Raw genomic sequence first — 13,598 nt, 5'->3', positions numbered from 1 at the left:
CTTTTTATAAATTTATATATGAAATACTGCTAGAGCATACATGGTAATGCACCAGAACAGCAATGCAGACAATACACCGCAGTTCTGTGCACTATAATGTAACATATGTATAATTTAAGTGCACAGCTGGAACCTGATCCCTAGAAGAGTGGATGGGCCCTCAGGCAGTGAGGCCTGCCAAGGTTTCCCCTGTACCCCTGTGGGCCAGTCCGACCCTGGACGCGGTAAACCAATTGGGATTCCATGTGCTGGAAGCGAAAAGTTGACAACAAAACAACATGAAAAACTCATGTCGACATGTTTAAGTGTCAACCATTTCCACATCGACCTTTTTCATTGTGTTGACCTTTTTCACGTCGACCTTTTGACTGTCAACCTATTATACCCAGAGCCGGATAAAACTAGGGGCGGCCATCCCGTGGCCCCCACACACTGCTTCAGAGGAGTCTCCGTCCGGCAGCTCAGCTGTTAATTAACAGCGGCCGCAGAGGAGCTCCACCATGCACACTCTTGTGGGATGGCTCCACGATCCCACAAGACAGTGTGTGCTCTGTCGGCGCTGTCCCCTGCTGGTTCGGGGACAGCGCCGCCAGAACAGGGTTAGCGCCGCTGTCCTGGGGTAGCGGCGGTGTCCAGCGGCACAGCACTACACGGTGGAGCATCTCTAAATAAAACTACAGCTCCCAGCAGCCCTTAGTGTTGGAAGCAAGGGATGCTGGGAGCTGTAGTTTTATTTAGAGCTCCTCCACTGTAGTGCGGTGCCGCTGGACACTGGGGCTGTATGTGTCTCTGCAGCCAGGCCAGTAAGTGTGTGGGTGTGGTGGTGGGCTGCTTTGCCAGCAACTTTACTGGTGGGGGCCCCCACAACCTCCGTTGCCCTGGGTCCCCACCAACCTTAATCCAGCCCTGATTATTATACCATAACCAAATAAATAATACCAGAGCCTAGCAACTTTGGAGTCTTAATGTTAGAAAGCATTAAAACATGGTTATTCAAGGTTTCCATATATAGGAATGATTCACAATATTAATATTACAAGCAGGATTCCTACTTTTAAAAAAACAAACTGTTTTTTTTTCCCCCAACACTTGGTAGATAGGTTGCTTAATAAAAAGTACAATGCAAATCCCCATTTGGTCCACAATAAACCCTTATTCAGGCATCCTTGACTAAGGGTTAAAAGTGCGATATTTTAGAAGAATAAAAAATGTGAAAGTAGCACTACGTTGATGCAATGTTTTTACTTCTAAAAACATTTGTATTTCTGCCACAGTCCAAAAGTCTACAAAATACTGTGCAAAGGGTCTGCTAAAATTAGTAATTATAGTAAACTAGTTAAAAGCCTGTCAAAATGACAGACACCACAGTCGGATTATAGCGTGGGGGGGTCGCTACTTACACAGGAGCTGACGGGTTTGAGGAAGTCCTGCTGCTGGGAGCTGGGCTCTGTCATGCTGAGGGTGTAGTGTTAGACTTTATATATAATATAATACTCACCCTGGGTGCTTTACCGCCGTATTCACAGCGCGGGAGCACAGGAGCATTAGTGATGTGAGCAGTTAGTAATGTGGAATTTGGCTATGACTTACAGTATATGGTAGTCTTTTTATGCTTTTGTAAGTATTACAGATGAATAAATTTGGCTACCTGGCTCTATGGCACTTCCGGTCTGACCACTATAAGAGAGCCCTCTGAGAAGGGAATCAAATGTGGTTTCCCCTAGATGCTGGCAAGTTGGCTCCTGTGAGTATTTTCGGGACATATCTGCTTCCTGGATATATTTGTTGCTTTGTTGTCCTTATGCTGATTAGTATGATGTCTAGAGCGTTTTGCATCTGTGTTGTTACAGTTATGTAGATTGCCGTGTGAAGTCACCCTTGGGGTTCTGAAACCTAGGAGTAAATAGTGTCATTATTGGATGTGCTTGACTATTAGTCTGAGGGTAAACACTGAACTACTTGTGTTGTATTTACAGTGTTTCATTCTTTATATTGCCGATACCATTATCTATGGAAACATCCCACTACTATTGGAGAGTCCAAGTTTGCCACTTTCCTTTCTTCTTGTGGTTATGTAGTGCACTCACAAGGGTCTGTTTAGTTGTGGATTTTTTTGTCCTTAAATATATTTTGTGACCTGTTGTTATATGGACTATCATCTGCACCATTGGACTTGTTATCTAGCATAGGTTATGTGCCCTAGCTTTGTGTGTCCACTTTTACTCTAACCTCACTTGGTATTACTCACCATCAGTATGGGTTGGCTCTTTGGAGGTTATTCTTTCTCTTCTTCAACTGGTGGAGCTTTTCTCTAATAGATGGTTTATCGTGTGGACCCGTGAGACTCAGCCAGTGTTTTCTCTTCTGTTCTTTGTTTTTTATACAGTTGTACCAGCTTTGATATATGCAATGATAAGATGTTGGCTTGTCTTGAAAAAGATTCAGCTTATGAATCGAAACGTCGACTGTTATGAGCCATAAATACACCTGAAGAAAATTTTGTTGTACCATTTGGAGATATTGTTTATTGGAGAGTGCCCTTCCATCCCCCTGGAAACTGTGAATATATATATATGTGGACCCACTTACATTGTGGACATTCACTGGGAGGACCCTATGGATAAACTATACTGATGAGAGTGCAGGGTACACGTAGATATATATATATATACACTGCTCAAAAAAATAAAGAGAACACTAAAATAACACATCCTAGATCTGAATGAAATATTCTTATTAAATACTTTGTTCTTTACATAGTTGAATGTGCTGACAACAAAATGACACAAAAATTATCAATGGAAATAAAATTTATTAACCCATGGAGGTCTGGATTTGGAGTTACACTCAAAATTAAAGTGGAAAAACACACTACAGGCTGATCCAACTTTAATGTAATGTCCTTAAAACAAGTCAAAATGAGGCTCAGTAGTGTGTGTGGCCTCCACGTGCCTATATGTCCTCCCTACAACGCCTGGGCATGCTCCTGATGAGGTGGCGTATGGTCTCCTGAAGGATCTCCTCCCAGACCTGGACTAAAGCAACTCCTGGACAATCTGTGGTGCAACGTGGCGTTGGTGGATGGAGCGAGACATGGTGTCCCAGATGTGCTCAATTGGATTCAGGTCTGGGGAACGGGCGGGCCAGTCCATAGCATCAATGCCTTCATCTTGCAGGAACTGCTGACACACTCCAGCCACATGAGGTCTAGCATTGTCTTGCATTAGGAGGAACCCAGGGCCAACCGCACCAGCATATAGTCTCACAAGGGGTCTGAGGATCTCATCTCGGTACCTAATGGCAGTCAGGCTACCTCTGGCGAGCACATGGAGGGCTGTGCGGCCCCCCAAAGAAATGCCACCCCACACCATTACTGACCCACTGCCAAACCGGTCATGCTGGAGGATGTTGCAGGCAGCAGAACGTTCTCCTTGGCATCTCCAGACTCTGTCACGTCTGTCACATGTGCTCAGTGAGAACCTGCTTTCATCTGTGAAGAGCACAGGGCGCCAGTGGCGAATTTGCCAATCTTGGTGTTCTCTGGCAAATGGCATACGTCCTGCACGGTGTTGGGCTGTAAGCACAACCCCCACCTGTGGACGTCGGTCCCTCATACCACCCTCATGGAGTCTGTTTCTGATCGTTTGAGTAGACAAATGCACATTTGTGGCTTGCTGGAGGTCATTTTGCAGGGCTCTGGCAGTGCTCCTCCTGTTCCTCCTTGCACAAAGGCGATCCTGCTGCTGGGTTGTTGCCCTCCTACGGCCTCCTCCACGTCTCCTGATGTACTGGCCTGTCTCCAGGTAGCGCCTCCATGCTCTGGACACTACGCTGACAGACACAGCAAACCTTCTTGCCACAGCTCGCATTGATGTGCCATCCTGGATGAGCTGCACTACCTGAGCCACTTGTGAAAGCACCGCCAGCTTTCAAAAGTGACCAAAACATCAGCCAGAAAGCATAGGAGCTGAGAAGTGGTCTGTGGTCACCACCTGCAGAACAACTCCATTGTTGGGGGTGTCTTGCTAATTGCCTATAATTCCCACCTGTTGTCTATTCCATTTGCACAACAGCATGTGAAATTGATTGTCAATCAGTGTTGCTTCCTAAGTGGACAGTTTAATTTCACAGAAGTGTGATTGACATGGAGTTACATTGTGTTGTTTAAGTGTTCCCTTTAGTTTTTTGAGTAGTATATATATGCTGTATATCTGTAATGGGCAGGCTATAATAATGTTGCACTATATACACCAGTACTGGCACGTACAAGCTCACCAGTCCCTGCACAGCTCTTGCCCAGTCTGGGGGTACACCAGTAGCCACCAGCAGCTGGGCGGAAGTGTCTGGGCATGGCCTGTGTGGGACGGGGTAAGCACAGGACCCCTCCCCTCCACTGGCACGCAGTATATATGAGGCAGTTGAACTGATTATTTGCCTCCTCACCCGTATCATCTGCAGTCCCAGTGCTGACCCCTCCTCCTCCCGGGCGCCGCACTGCTCACCCAATACAGGGTCTCACCCCTTCCTGCCGTACTGATTCACCTTCTCCCCCTTCCAGTATGTGGCCATATGTGTCCCCGGTGCCTCCACTATGAGCGCTGTGGGACATATGGTGGTTCCTACATCTGTTTCCGGATTACTGCTGCTACTTGTTGCCAAGTCCCGGGATGGCAAGTAACTTGGGGTTGCAGCATAGTATATGGAGGAGGGGGTGCAGAGTATGTGATATATGGTGGAAGCAGTATATGGAGGAGGGATATGCCCTTTATATAGGGGGCAGTATATATGAGGAGGTTTGAGGGTGCAGTGAGCATATAGGGACAGTATATGTTTGGGGGTGCAGTGTAGATAGGTGTGTGTGTGTGTGTGTGTGTGTGTGTGTGTGTGTGTGTGTGTGTGTGTGTGTGTCCTTATCCCTCCAGTGGCTGCCGGCAGCACCACAAAGGTGAGGAGCAGCGTTAGATTAATGTAACCGTAAGTGCAAATCAAACAAAAGGATAGAAAATCCAGTTAATTTTGAATATGAAAGGTTGTTATAAATGGCAACTGCCACACCAAAAACCTACCCTACCCCCACTCTCTCTCTCTCTCTCCAGCACCCTCTCTCCATACTCAGCAAGTGTGAAACAGTCAGACGTAATTAGCAGCAGGCTGTAACATCTCCCTGCATGATCACTTTCATTTTTATTTGGTCTGTGTGGCGGCCTCCAGTGGCCACAGGAGCACATAACAGAGGTGAGGAGCAGTTAGCCTTTTATTATATGGGATAACTGCTATTGTGCTTTCAGACATACTAAAATGTTTTGTATGAAGTTTTCTATAATGCAATGCAGTTGACTCCCTTATGCATTTCTGTGGAGCCAGTGTGGTTAGAAGGCTTTTGTTGACACTATCCACACCTTAGAGTTCATGTAATGCTAGTATAATTCTCAGGGTACTGCCCACATGCATATGTATTCTGACCTTCTGTCCTCAGTATGTGCAGCAGGGATAGTAAGAAGCCCTCAGGATGTGATGCTCCTGACAGAACCTGGATTCTTGACTTTACGGAGTCCACTGGATACACGGAGAGCCAAAAACAGGCCCCGCCCACACCACCACTCACTGTGACCACCAATGCACCTGCAAAAGAATCAAAGCCAAGACAGATCATATGGTTCTAAGGCCTAAATGTATTAAAGCCTTAACAAGAGATAAAGTTATAGATCAGTGCGCTTATCCACCATTCGGAATTCCCCTCTATGGGTCAGTAAATAACAGTCTTATAAAAAAATGTCTCAAAACGTCACTGTTCCCAGTGAACTTATCAGGACCATCTAGGCCTTATGGGCACACTCCAAACTTTCTGGCGGCAGCTCAGTTCTTCAGAAAATGACCTGGGTATGTTCAGTCATGGAATTTCTACGAGAGTAGGGGAGAAGAACAAGTGCCTTATGGTGCAGTAATTTAGTCAATAATGTATTGCAGACACGAAAAATTATAAATTCCGTACCGGATAACAACTTGTATCAGGGCCTATTAATTTCTTGTCCAATAGCTACTCTCCACCTATATATCAGGAGACCAAGATCATCGCCATATAGTGTAGCACCTTAGTACATCAACTGGGGTCCCTCCCCTATAAATCATGCGTACCACATAAAAGCTTTAACCATACGTATCGGATAAGTCTCTATCCAATTGACCCACGCCGGTCCCGTATAAAGCAATATCAGACTACCTTGTATCAAAAGACAGAAGTAATTTTAATACATAAAAATAAAACATAAAAAAGCTTAGCTTAATGATACAGGTAGTCGGTAGGTAGGCAGGTCAGTCTCAACGCGTTTCGCCCTTCAGGATTCCTCAGGAGAATAGTTCCTATCTGATGGTATAATCACTTCCGGTTCGCGTCATTTCCGGAACCGGAAGTTGCGCTCGGTGGACATAATCCTCAATATATTAAATATACATAAAAAACCATTGGTGGATCAGTGGTTAAATGAGTGGGATACACATCCCTAATACACAGCACACAAGCAGTGAACTAAGTCACCGCTTGTGTGTATTCGATTTCCGGAAGCGACGTGGTCCGTCTCGGGCGCGTCACTTCCGGTCGCGCTTTGCAGACCCACCGGAGTCTGCCCTTACATTAGGGGAAGTGACGCGTCCCTGCTACGTCACTTCCCCATATTGAACACAAACATAGTAACCAGATTGTGTCCATAGGTTGCCGTAGTAACCGGGCCTCTTCACTACCGGAAGTGGCTGCTAATCCCGTCACCTCGGAGATCACATTGATTTACATATGTAAACACATATCATGCATGCTCCCAACAGGGATAGGATTTAAGATTAAAGGTGGCAGGCCCATGTGAGTCCCGGAATAGTCTTTCAGCTTCAGGTCGTATGAAAGACTTTTTTATGTTTTATTTTTATGTATTCAAATTACTTCTGTCTTTTGATACAAGGTAGTCTGATATTGCTTTATACGGGACCGGCGTGGGTCAATTGGATAGAGACTTATCCGATACGTATGGTTAAAGCTTTTATGTGGTACGCATGATTTATAGGGGAGGGACCCCAGTTGATGTACTAAGGTGCTACACTATATGGCGATGATCTATGTCTCCTGATATATAGGTGGAGAGCAGCTATTGGACAAGAAATTGATAGGCCTTGATACAAGTTGTTATCCGGTACGGAATTTTCCATTTTTCGTGTCTGCAATACATTATTGACTAAATTACTGCACCATAAGGCGCTTGTTCTTCTCCCCTACTCATTACCGAGGCCAAGCAGGAAGGCACATCGACGAGATGCAAGATCATCTTGTCTGCTGAAGCGGGGGAATTAAAGCTTCCTCTCCGGCGATGTCCCCCTGAGCACACAGCGCATCACAGCTGACGCGCTGTGTCTCCCTTCCTGGCCAGCTGCAGGTGTCGGAATGGTCAGCATCATACATTGCCCGAGCATATCGTTCCTGTCACTGGGCACACACCCTGACTGTCAAATATGTGGGGGGCGGTATAGCGCGCATAATGTGCGCTGACGTTCCCCCACATATCGACAGTTCTTAAATTTACCCCAAACAGTGATAAATGACCAGCCAACCAGCTCCTAACTGTCATTTTTCAAACACAGCCTATGACATGGTAGTTCGGAAGCTGATTGGCTGGTACTTTATCACTCTTTGGGGGTAATTCCAAGTTGATCGCAGCAGGATTTTTTATAGCAATTGGGCAAAACCATGTGCACTGCAGGGGAGGCAGATATAACATGTGCAGAAAGAGTTAGATTTGGGTGGGTTATTTTATTTCTGTGCAGGGTAAATACTGGCTGCTTTATTTTTACACTGCAAATTAGATTGCAGATTGAACACACCCCACCCAAATCTATCTCTCTCTGCACATGTTATATCTGCCTCCCCTGCAGTGCACATGGTTTTGCCCAATTGTTATCAAAAATCCTGCTGCGATCAACTTAGAATTACCCCCTTTATTCGTCTCTACTTTATCTCTTGTTAAGGCTTATTATATTTGGCCCAAAGAAACATAGCGCACAGGGACCTTCAGCCTCACCTGGTTGATGTGTGGAACTTTGATTAAGAATACTGCTGCTGAGCTCATAACCACCAAAAAAGAAAAAGTATCCTGGAATCTCCCTCAGCCACGTGCTGCTGAGGCCACGGAACAGACCAAACACACCTTCCGATTTTATGATATCACAAACAATGGACCATGGCGTGCTGAACGGTAGGAAGTAACATGAACAGTGATAAGTGACACAAATTTTACGCTAAACAAAAATACACTGTACAAAACACTTTGCCATCACGGTCTTTCATGCTTTGAAACCACATAAAATCAGCATCAGTTACACAGGTAGTGGTGGCGGTTGCATGCTACCAGCTCAATACTCCAGTGTCCGAGAACTATAACACACTGGGCCTAATTCAGATCAGATCGTAGATGTGCTAAATTTAGCACATCTACGATCAGTTTCTCTGACATGCGAGGGGACGCACCACATCAGGCCCAACCCCCCCCCCCCCTTCCCGCAAGGGTGTAAAAGCATCGCACATCAGCAATGCTTTTGCACCCGCTGAGTAGCTCAGGAGCTGCGCTGGCAGGGGGCTAACCGCTGCGTCCTGTGCCACAATGTCTGCGTGTGATGCCACCACGGCCCGCCCCCGCAACGTATGCGCTATCCAGATCGCACCCCGCCAAGGGCGTTGGCATGCCCCCTCCCGTACCACAACTGCCTGTGAATCAGACAGAGGAGAACACAGCCCTGAGATGCTTTCAGCATCTCACTGGGCTCCCGGGGGGCACACGCAAAGTGCGCCCGCTGCACGAGCGCACTACCCAAAGGAATTCAGACTGCAGTCGCTGCAGCAATCCAGTCTGAATTACCCCCATTGTTGCTTCTCTGTGCACCTGATGTTCTAAAGCATTAAAATATTTTGCTTTTCCTTAATAATTTGACTCATCATTAATACCCACTGACCTTTTACAGGGCATATCCTTGTGACCAGACACCCGCATTTCATGCTGTGTCTGCATGCGACACTTTACCAGTTCAGTTGGACAAAGGACTAAGGAAGAAAAGACGGAAGCCAAAGATCCGGCAGTGGCCTTGTGGTAATCTCTAATGGAAAGTATAAGGGGAGAATTACTGAGGTGGTATGGTGAAAATGCGTTCATTTATTTTTGTTAATATTCAGAGAGAAAGGGAACCCAGAAATGAATATGATAAAATATACTACATTTCAAATAAAAAGTCAAAGCTGCTTTCAATGCCCCAGTTACTCATAAACTGACATGAGTGCAGATACAAGACAGTGCAGGTTGGGTATGTGCGACCAGCACAATACTGACAGCGGGATCCTGGCATTTAGATGCCTGGCGGGGGGTCTGAGTGCCACAAAGCCCCTTGCGGGTTCGCCGCGCTCGCCACTGGTTCTTTTCCCACTCTATGGGTGTCGTAGACACCTACAAGTGGGAATAGTCCCTGTTGGTCGGCATGCCGACCGTCAGAATAGGGAGAGTCCGGGATGTAGGTGCCGGTATTGTGACCGGCTGTCTCCTGACCGCCGGTCACATTACTACATGCCGACAGGCCACCTCTAAAGCTGCAGCAATTACACAGAATGTAGAAAGCACTATACGCTTAAGCGAGTTGAGCGCCTGAATCCTATAGATTCTATTGAATGACATGTAAATACATTGCCTGTGATGTGATTAATAAAAAATATTAAGAATATAGGTTTTAAAGATATGAAACCTGCTGCAAGGACAAATCTAGTCAAAGTAGAACTCAAGATTAGTTTGTTCTACATAATTCATTAAGGTATGATAGTATTAAATACCTCTCTCCTATTACCAGTATTAATGTTTTATTTTATTTATGTCATTAGTTTATTTATTGTGTTCTTGCCTAGGGTCGAAGCATTTTATTTTTTGTCTTCGGCCTGTCTGGAATGTCCCAGTTTTGAAAGTCGCGGCCAGTGCACACAGAAGACCTCCTGTCTGGTTGCTGGCCAGGCTATATAACTTGCCTCCAGTATGGTTGCCAGCCTATAAAGAAGGCATACAGGGGGTCATTCAGAGTTGTTTGCTCGTTGCCGATTTTCGCTATACTGCGATTAGTTGCTTACTGCGCATGCGCAAGGTTCGCAGAGCGCATGCGCTTAGTTATTTTACACAAAAGTTAGGTATTTTACTCACGGCATAACAAAGCTTTTTCATTGCTCTGCTGATCGGAGTGTGATTGACAGGAAGTGGGTGTTTCTGGGCGGAAACTGACCGTTTTCTGGGAGTGTGCGGAAAAACGCAGGCGTTTCAGGGAAAAACGCGGGAGTGGCTGGAGAAACGGGGGAGTGTCTGGCTGAACGCTGGGTGTGTTTGTGACGCCAAACCAGGAACGAAACTGACTGAACTGATCGCAATGTAGGAGTAAGTCTCGAAGCTACTCAGAAACTGCTAAGAATTTTCTATTCGCAATTCTGCTAATCTTTCGTTCGCAATTCTGCTATGCTAAGATACACTCCCAGAGGGCGGCGGCTTAGCGTGTGCAATGCTGCTAAAAGCAGCTAGCGAGCGAACAACTCGGAATGAGGGCCACAGTCTGATAGTAGAACAGTCTATAATGCAAGCCTCCAGTTTGGTCATCAGCCAGTCTATAAAGTAGGCCTCCAGTCTGGTAGTAGACCAGTCAATAATGCAGGTTTCCAGTTTGGTGACCAGTGTATAAAGCAGGTCTCCAACTTGCTGGCTAGTGATCAGAAGACTGTCATTCTGGTGGCTAATGAACAGCAGACTCCAGTTTGGTGGCTAACATGTAGCAGATACCAGTCTGGTGGATAGTGCTCAGGAGAACCCTCATTAACAGTACCCTATAGGAAACATTGCATAGGGTTAGGCACAGAGTCGTAACCAGACTTTTTGGTGCCCTGTGCCAGAAAATGGGATTTTGGTACTTAACAGTAAAATCGGTAGGGGATGGTGAATTACAGTGGGGTATAGATGGGTCCATTGGAGACGGTGCACTTTCAATTTCTTCAACATAGTGTGTGCTGGCTCCTCCTCTCTAGGCCCCCTCCCATCAGACCAGTCTAGAAAACTGTGCCCGAAGGAGGCGGAACATACTTCAAGGAGGAGAAAAACAGAACAGAATAACAGTAGAAAACCAGCAACACAACAGAACAAGTCGAACAGAAGACATCGAAAGCAACATGCATATGCTGACATGTAAACAACCCAAACAATATGCAGAAGAGACGAAGTACAGAGGTGGGTGCCCAGTATCCCCTATGGACTTTGAAAAAAGGATTTACCGGTAAGTACCAAAATCCTATTTTCTCTAGCATCCATAGGGGATACTGGGATGGGATGGTGAATTAAGAGTGGAGACGTTCCAGAGCTACCATCACGGGTGGGAGTGTGCCGAGATCCCTGCAATACCAAACGACCAAACCGAGTGTCATCAGACGCCAAGGTATGAAAGCCAAAAAATTTCACAAACGTGTTGGTACCGGACCAGGTAGCAGCCCTACATAACTGTAAGGCCGAGACTCCTCGAGCAGCTGCCCAAGAAGAACTCACCGACCTGGCCATGACGGAGTGCAGCAAAGGCAGAACTGCAAACGAATAAGCCTATTGGATAGTGAGTTTGATCCACCGAGCAACAGTTTGTTCTGAAGCTGGACACCCAATCTTGGTGGCATCATTCAAAACGAAAAGAGCATCTGACTTCCGAGTAGTTCTGTTGACATAAATACGTGTCAAAGTCGAAAAATATTGTAATGCTTACACCATGTACTAACCCCACACACATGCCCGCTGCGCGTGCACATGTTCCGCCGTGCGTGCACATATCCGCAATTTGCGTACGATCGCTCCCGCGTTCCTGCACGTGGTATGGGTATTTACGGCGGAGTTTGTGAGTGCATAGAGGGTTATTAGAACATTACATATTTAACCCAAATAGTGCACATTTTAGATATAGCTCCCTTGCACCACATCAGCAAGTATCAACAGTTTAAATGGTTCCAGGACTAAGGGATTCGTCTTTGCATGATAGGAAGGGTCAGACTAAGGTTAGAAGGTGATGTCTAGTATCCAGCTGTAGGGTATTTCAAGGGTAACATTCCGGTGTTGGTTAGAGAAAGATCGCATGTTCCTGCGTATAGTTATGTGCAGAAGTAGAATATAGATATAAACTGTATTTACTGTATATTATGTATGCGGCAGGAATCCAGAGGATACCACCCCCAAGAGCAGTTGAGAAAGACATCGCCCACCTTTGCAAATCAACCTATGACCTCTCCTGTAATGTAAAGATGCATCTCTGTGTCCAATGGATAATGCGATTACAGTAACCATTGTATTGTGTATGGAAGTTGTGTATAAAAGGCCTGTTGTTGCCTGGCCGGTCAGAAGACTCTGAACGCTATCTACCTGATAAGCGGAGGACTGGTCCAGGTTGCGCAAGCGAACATTCTCACGTATGTACATTGACTGTAGCCATTATTCTGTTGTAGATTTATCTTGTTAGCCTTGTAGAGTATAATTTGTATTGTTATCCCCTTTTCGAAATAATCCACTGTGGCCTAGAACCCAGCGGTAACTACATATCGGTGTTGTGTCCTCACTTCCCTGCTAAGGTTTAAAGCGTATTTAACTATATAAGGTTTAAGAGTGTATTGATAAGGTGTACGCACTGCGGGTACTTTATACCGTCAGCACTGCTTAAGGTTTAAGGTATAACATCATTGCAGTGCTTTGCTGCATAAAAGTTTAAAGTGTAATCATATCATTGCATTGTATTACTAATAAGGTTTAAAGTTTATCAATTGAGTGTGCGCGCTCTGTGTGTACTTTGTACCCCCAGCGCGGCATGTGTACATTAAGTCCGTACTCCTTACGGGACTCTGTACGCAAATAGCGTACATAGTACGTAGCGTGCGTATTAAGTCTAGCGGCCGCAGCGGCTCATGGTAAAAGTGTGTTTAAAGTAGAGATGTGCACTTGAAATTTTTCGGGTTTTGTGTTTTGGTTTTGGGTTCGGTTCCGCGGCCGTGTTTTGGGTTCGACCGCGTTTTGGCAAAACCTCACCGAATTTTTTTTGTCGGATTCGGGTGTGTTTTGGATTCGGGTGTTTTTTTTAAAAAACACTAAAAAACAGCTTAAATCATAGAATTTGGGGGTCATTTTGATCCCAAAGTATTATTAACCTCAAAAACCATAATTTACACTCATTTTCAGTCTATTCTGAATACCTCACACCTCACAATATTATTTTTAGTCCTAAAATTTGCACCTAGGTCGCTGGATGACTAAGCTAAGCGACCCTAGTGGCCGACACAAACACCGGGCCCATCTAGGAGTGGCACTGCAGTGTCACGCAGGATGTCCCTTCCAAAAAACCCTCCCCAAACAGCACATGACGCAAAGAAAAAAAGAGGCGCAATGAGGTAGCTGTGTGAGTAAGATAAGCGACCCTAGTGGCCGACACAAACACCGGGCCCATCTAGGAGTGGCACTGCAGTGTCACGCAGGATGTCCCTTCCAAAAAACCCTCCCCAAACAGCACATGACGCAAAGAAAAAAAGAGGC

The 13,598-nt window shown here is 45.7% G+C and overlaps 1 protein-coding gene across 5 annotated transcripts in view; it reads right to left on the bottom strand.

Moving 5' to 3' along the window:
- Window positions 1-13,598, bottom strand: part of LOC134947663 (mitochondrial ornithine transporter 1-like) — a 199,123-nt gene that overhangs the window by 21,413 nt on the left and 164,112 nt on the right. For all 5 annotated transcript variants that reach the window (XM_063935634.1, XM_063935635.1, XM_063935633.1 and 2 more), the window contains 3 exons: window positions 8,989-9,129; window positions 8,061-8,227; window positions 5,464-5,622 (listed from right to left, as the gene is read on the bottom strand). In XM_063935634.1, the coding sequence (XP_063791704.1) occupies window positions 5,464-5,622; window positions 8,061-8,227; window positions 8,989-9,129 (467 nt within the window). The remainder of the gene's footprint in view (window positions 1-5,463; window positions 5,623-8,060; window positions 8,228-8,988; window positions 9,130-13,598) is intronic.

The sequence above is a fragment of the Pseudophryne corroboree genome, chromosome 8 (assembly GCF_028390025.1).
Source record: "Pseudophryne corroboree isolate aPseCor3 chromosome 8, aPseCor3.hap2, whole genome shotgun sequence".
Lineage (NCBI taxonomy): Eukaryota > Metazoa > Chordata > Amphibia > Anura > Myobatrachidae > Pseudophryne > Pseudophryne corroboree.
Note: the sequence above shows the minus strand (reverse complement) of the source record. Positions and strands in the feature narration are given on the sequence as shown.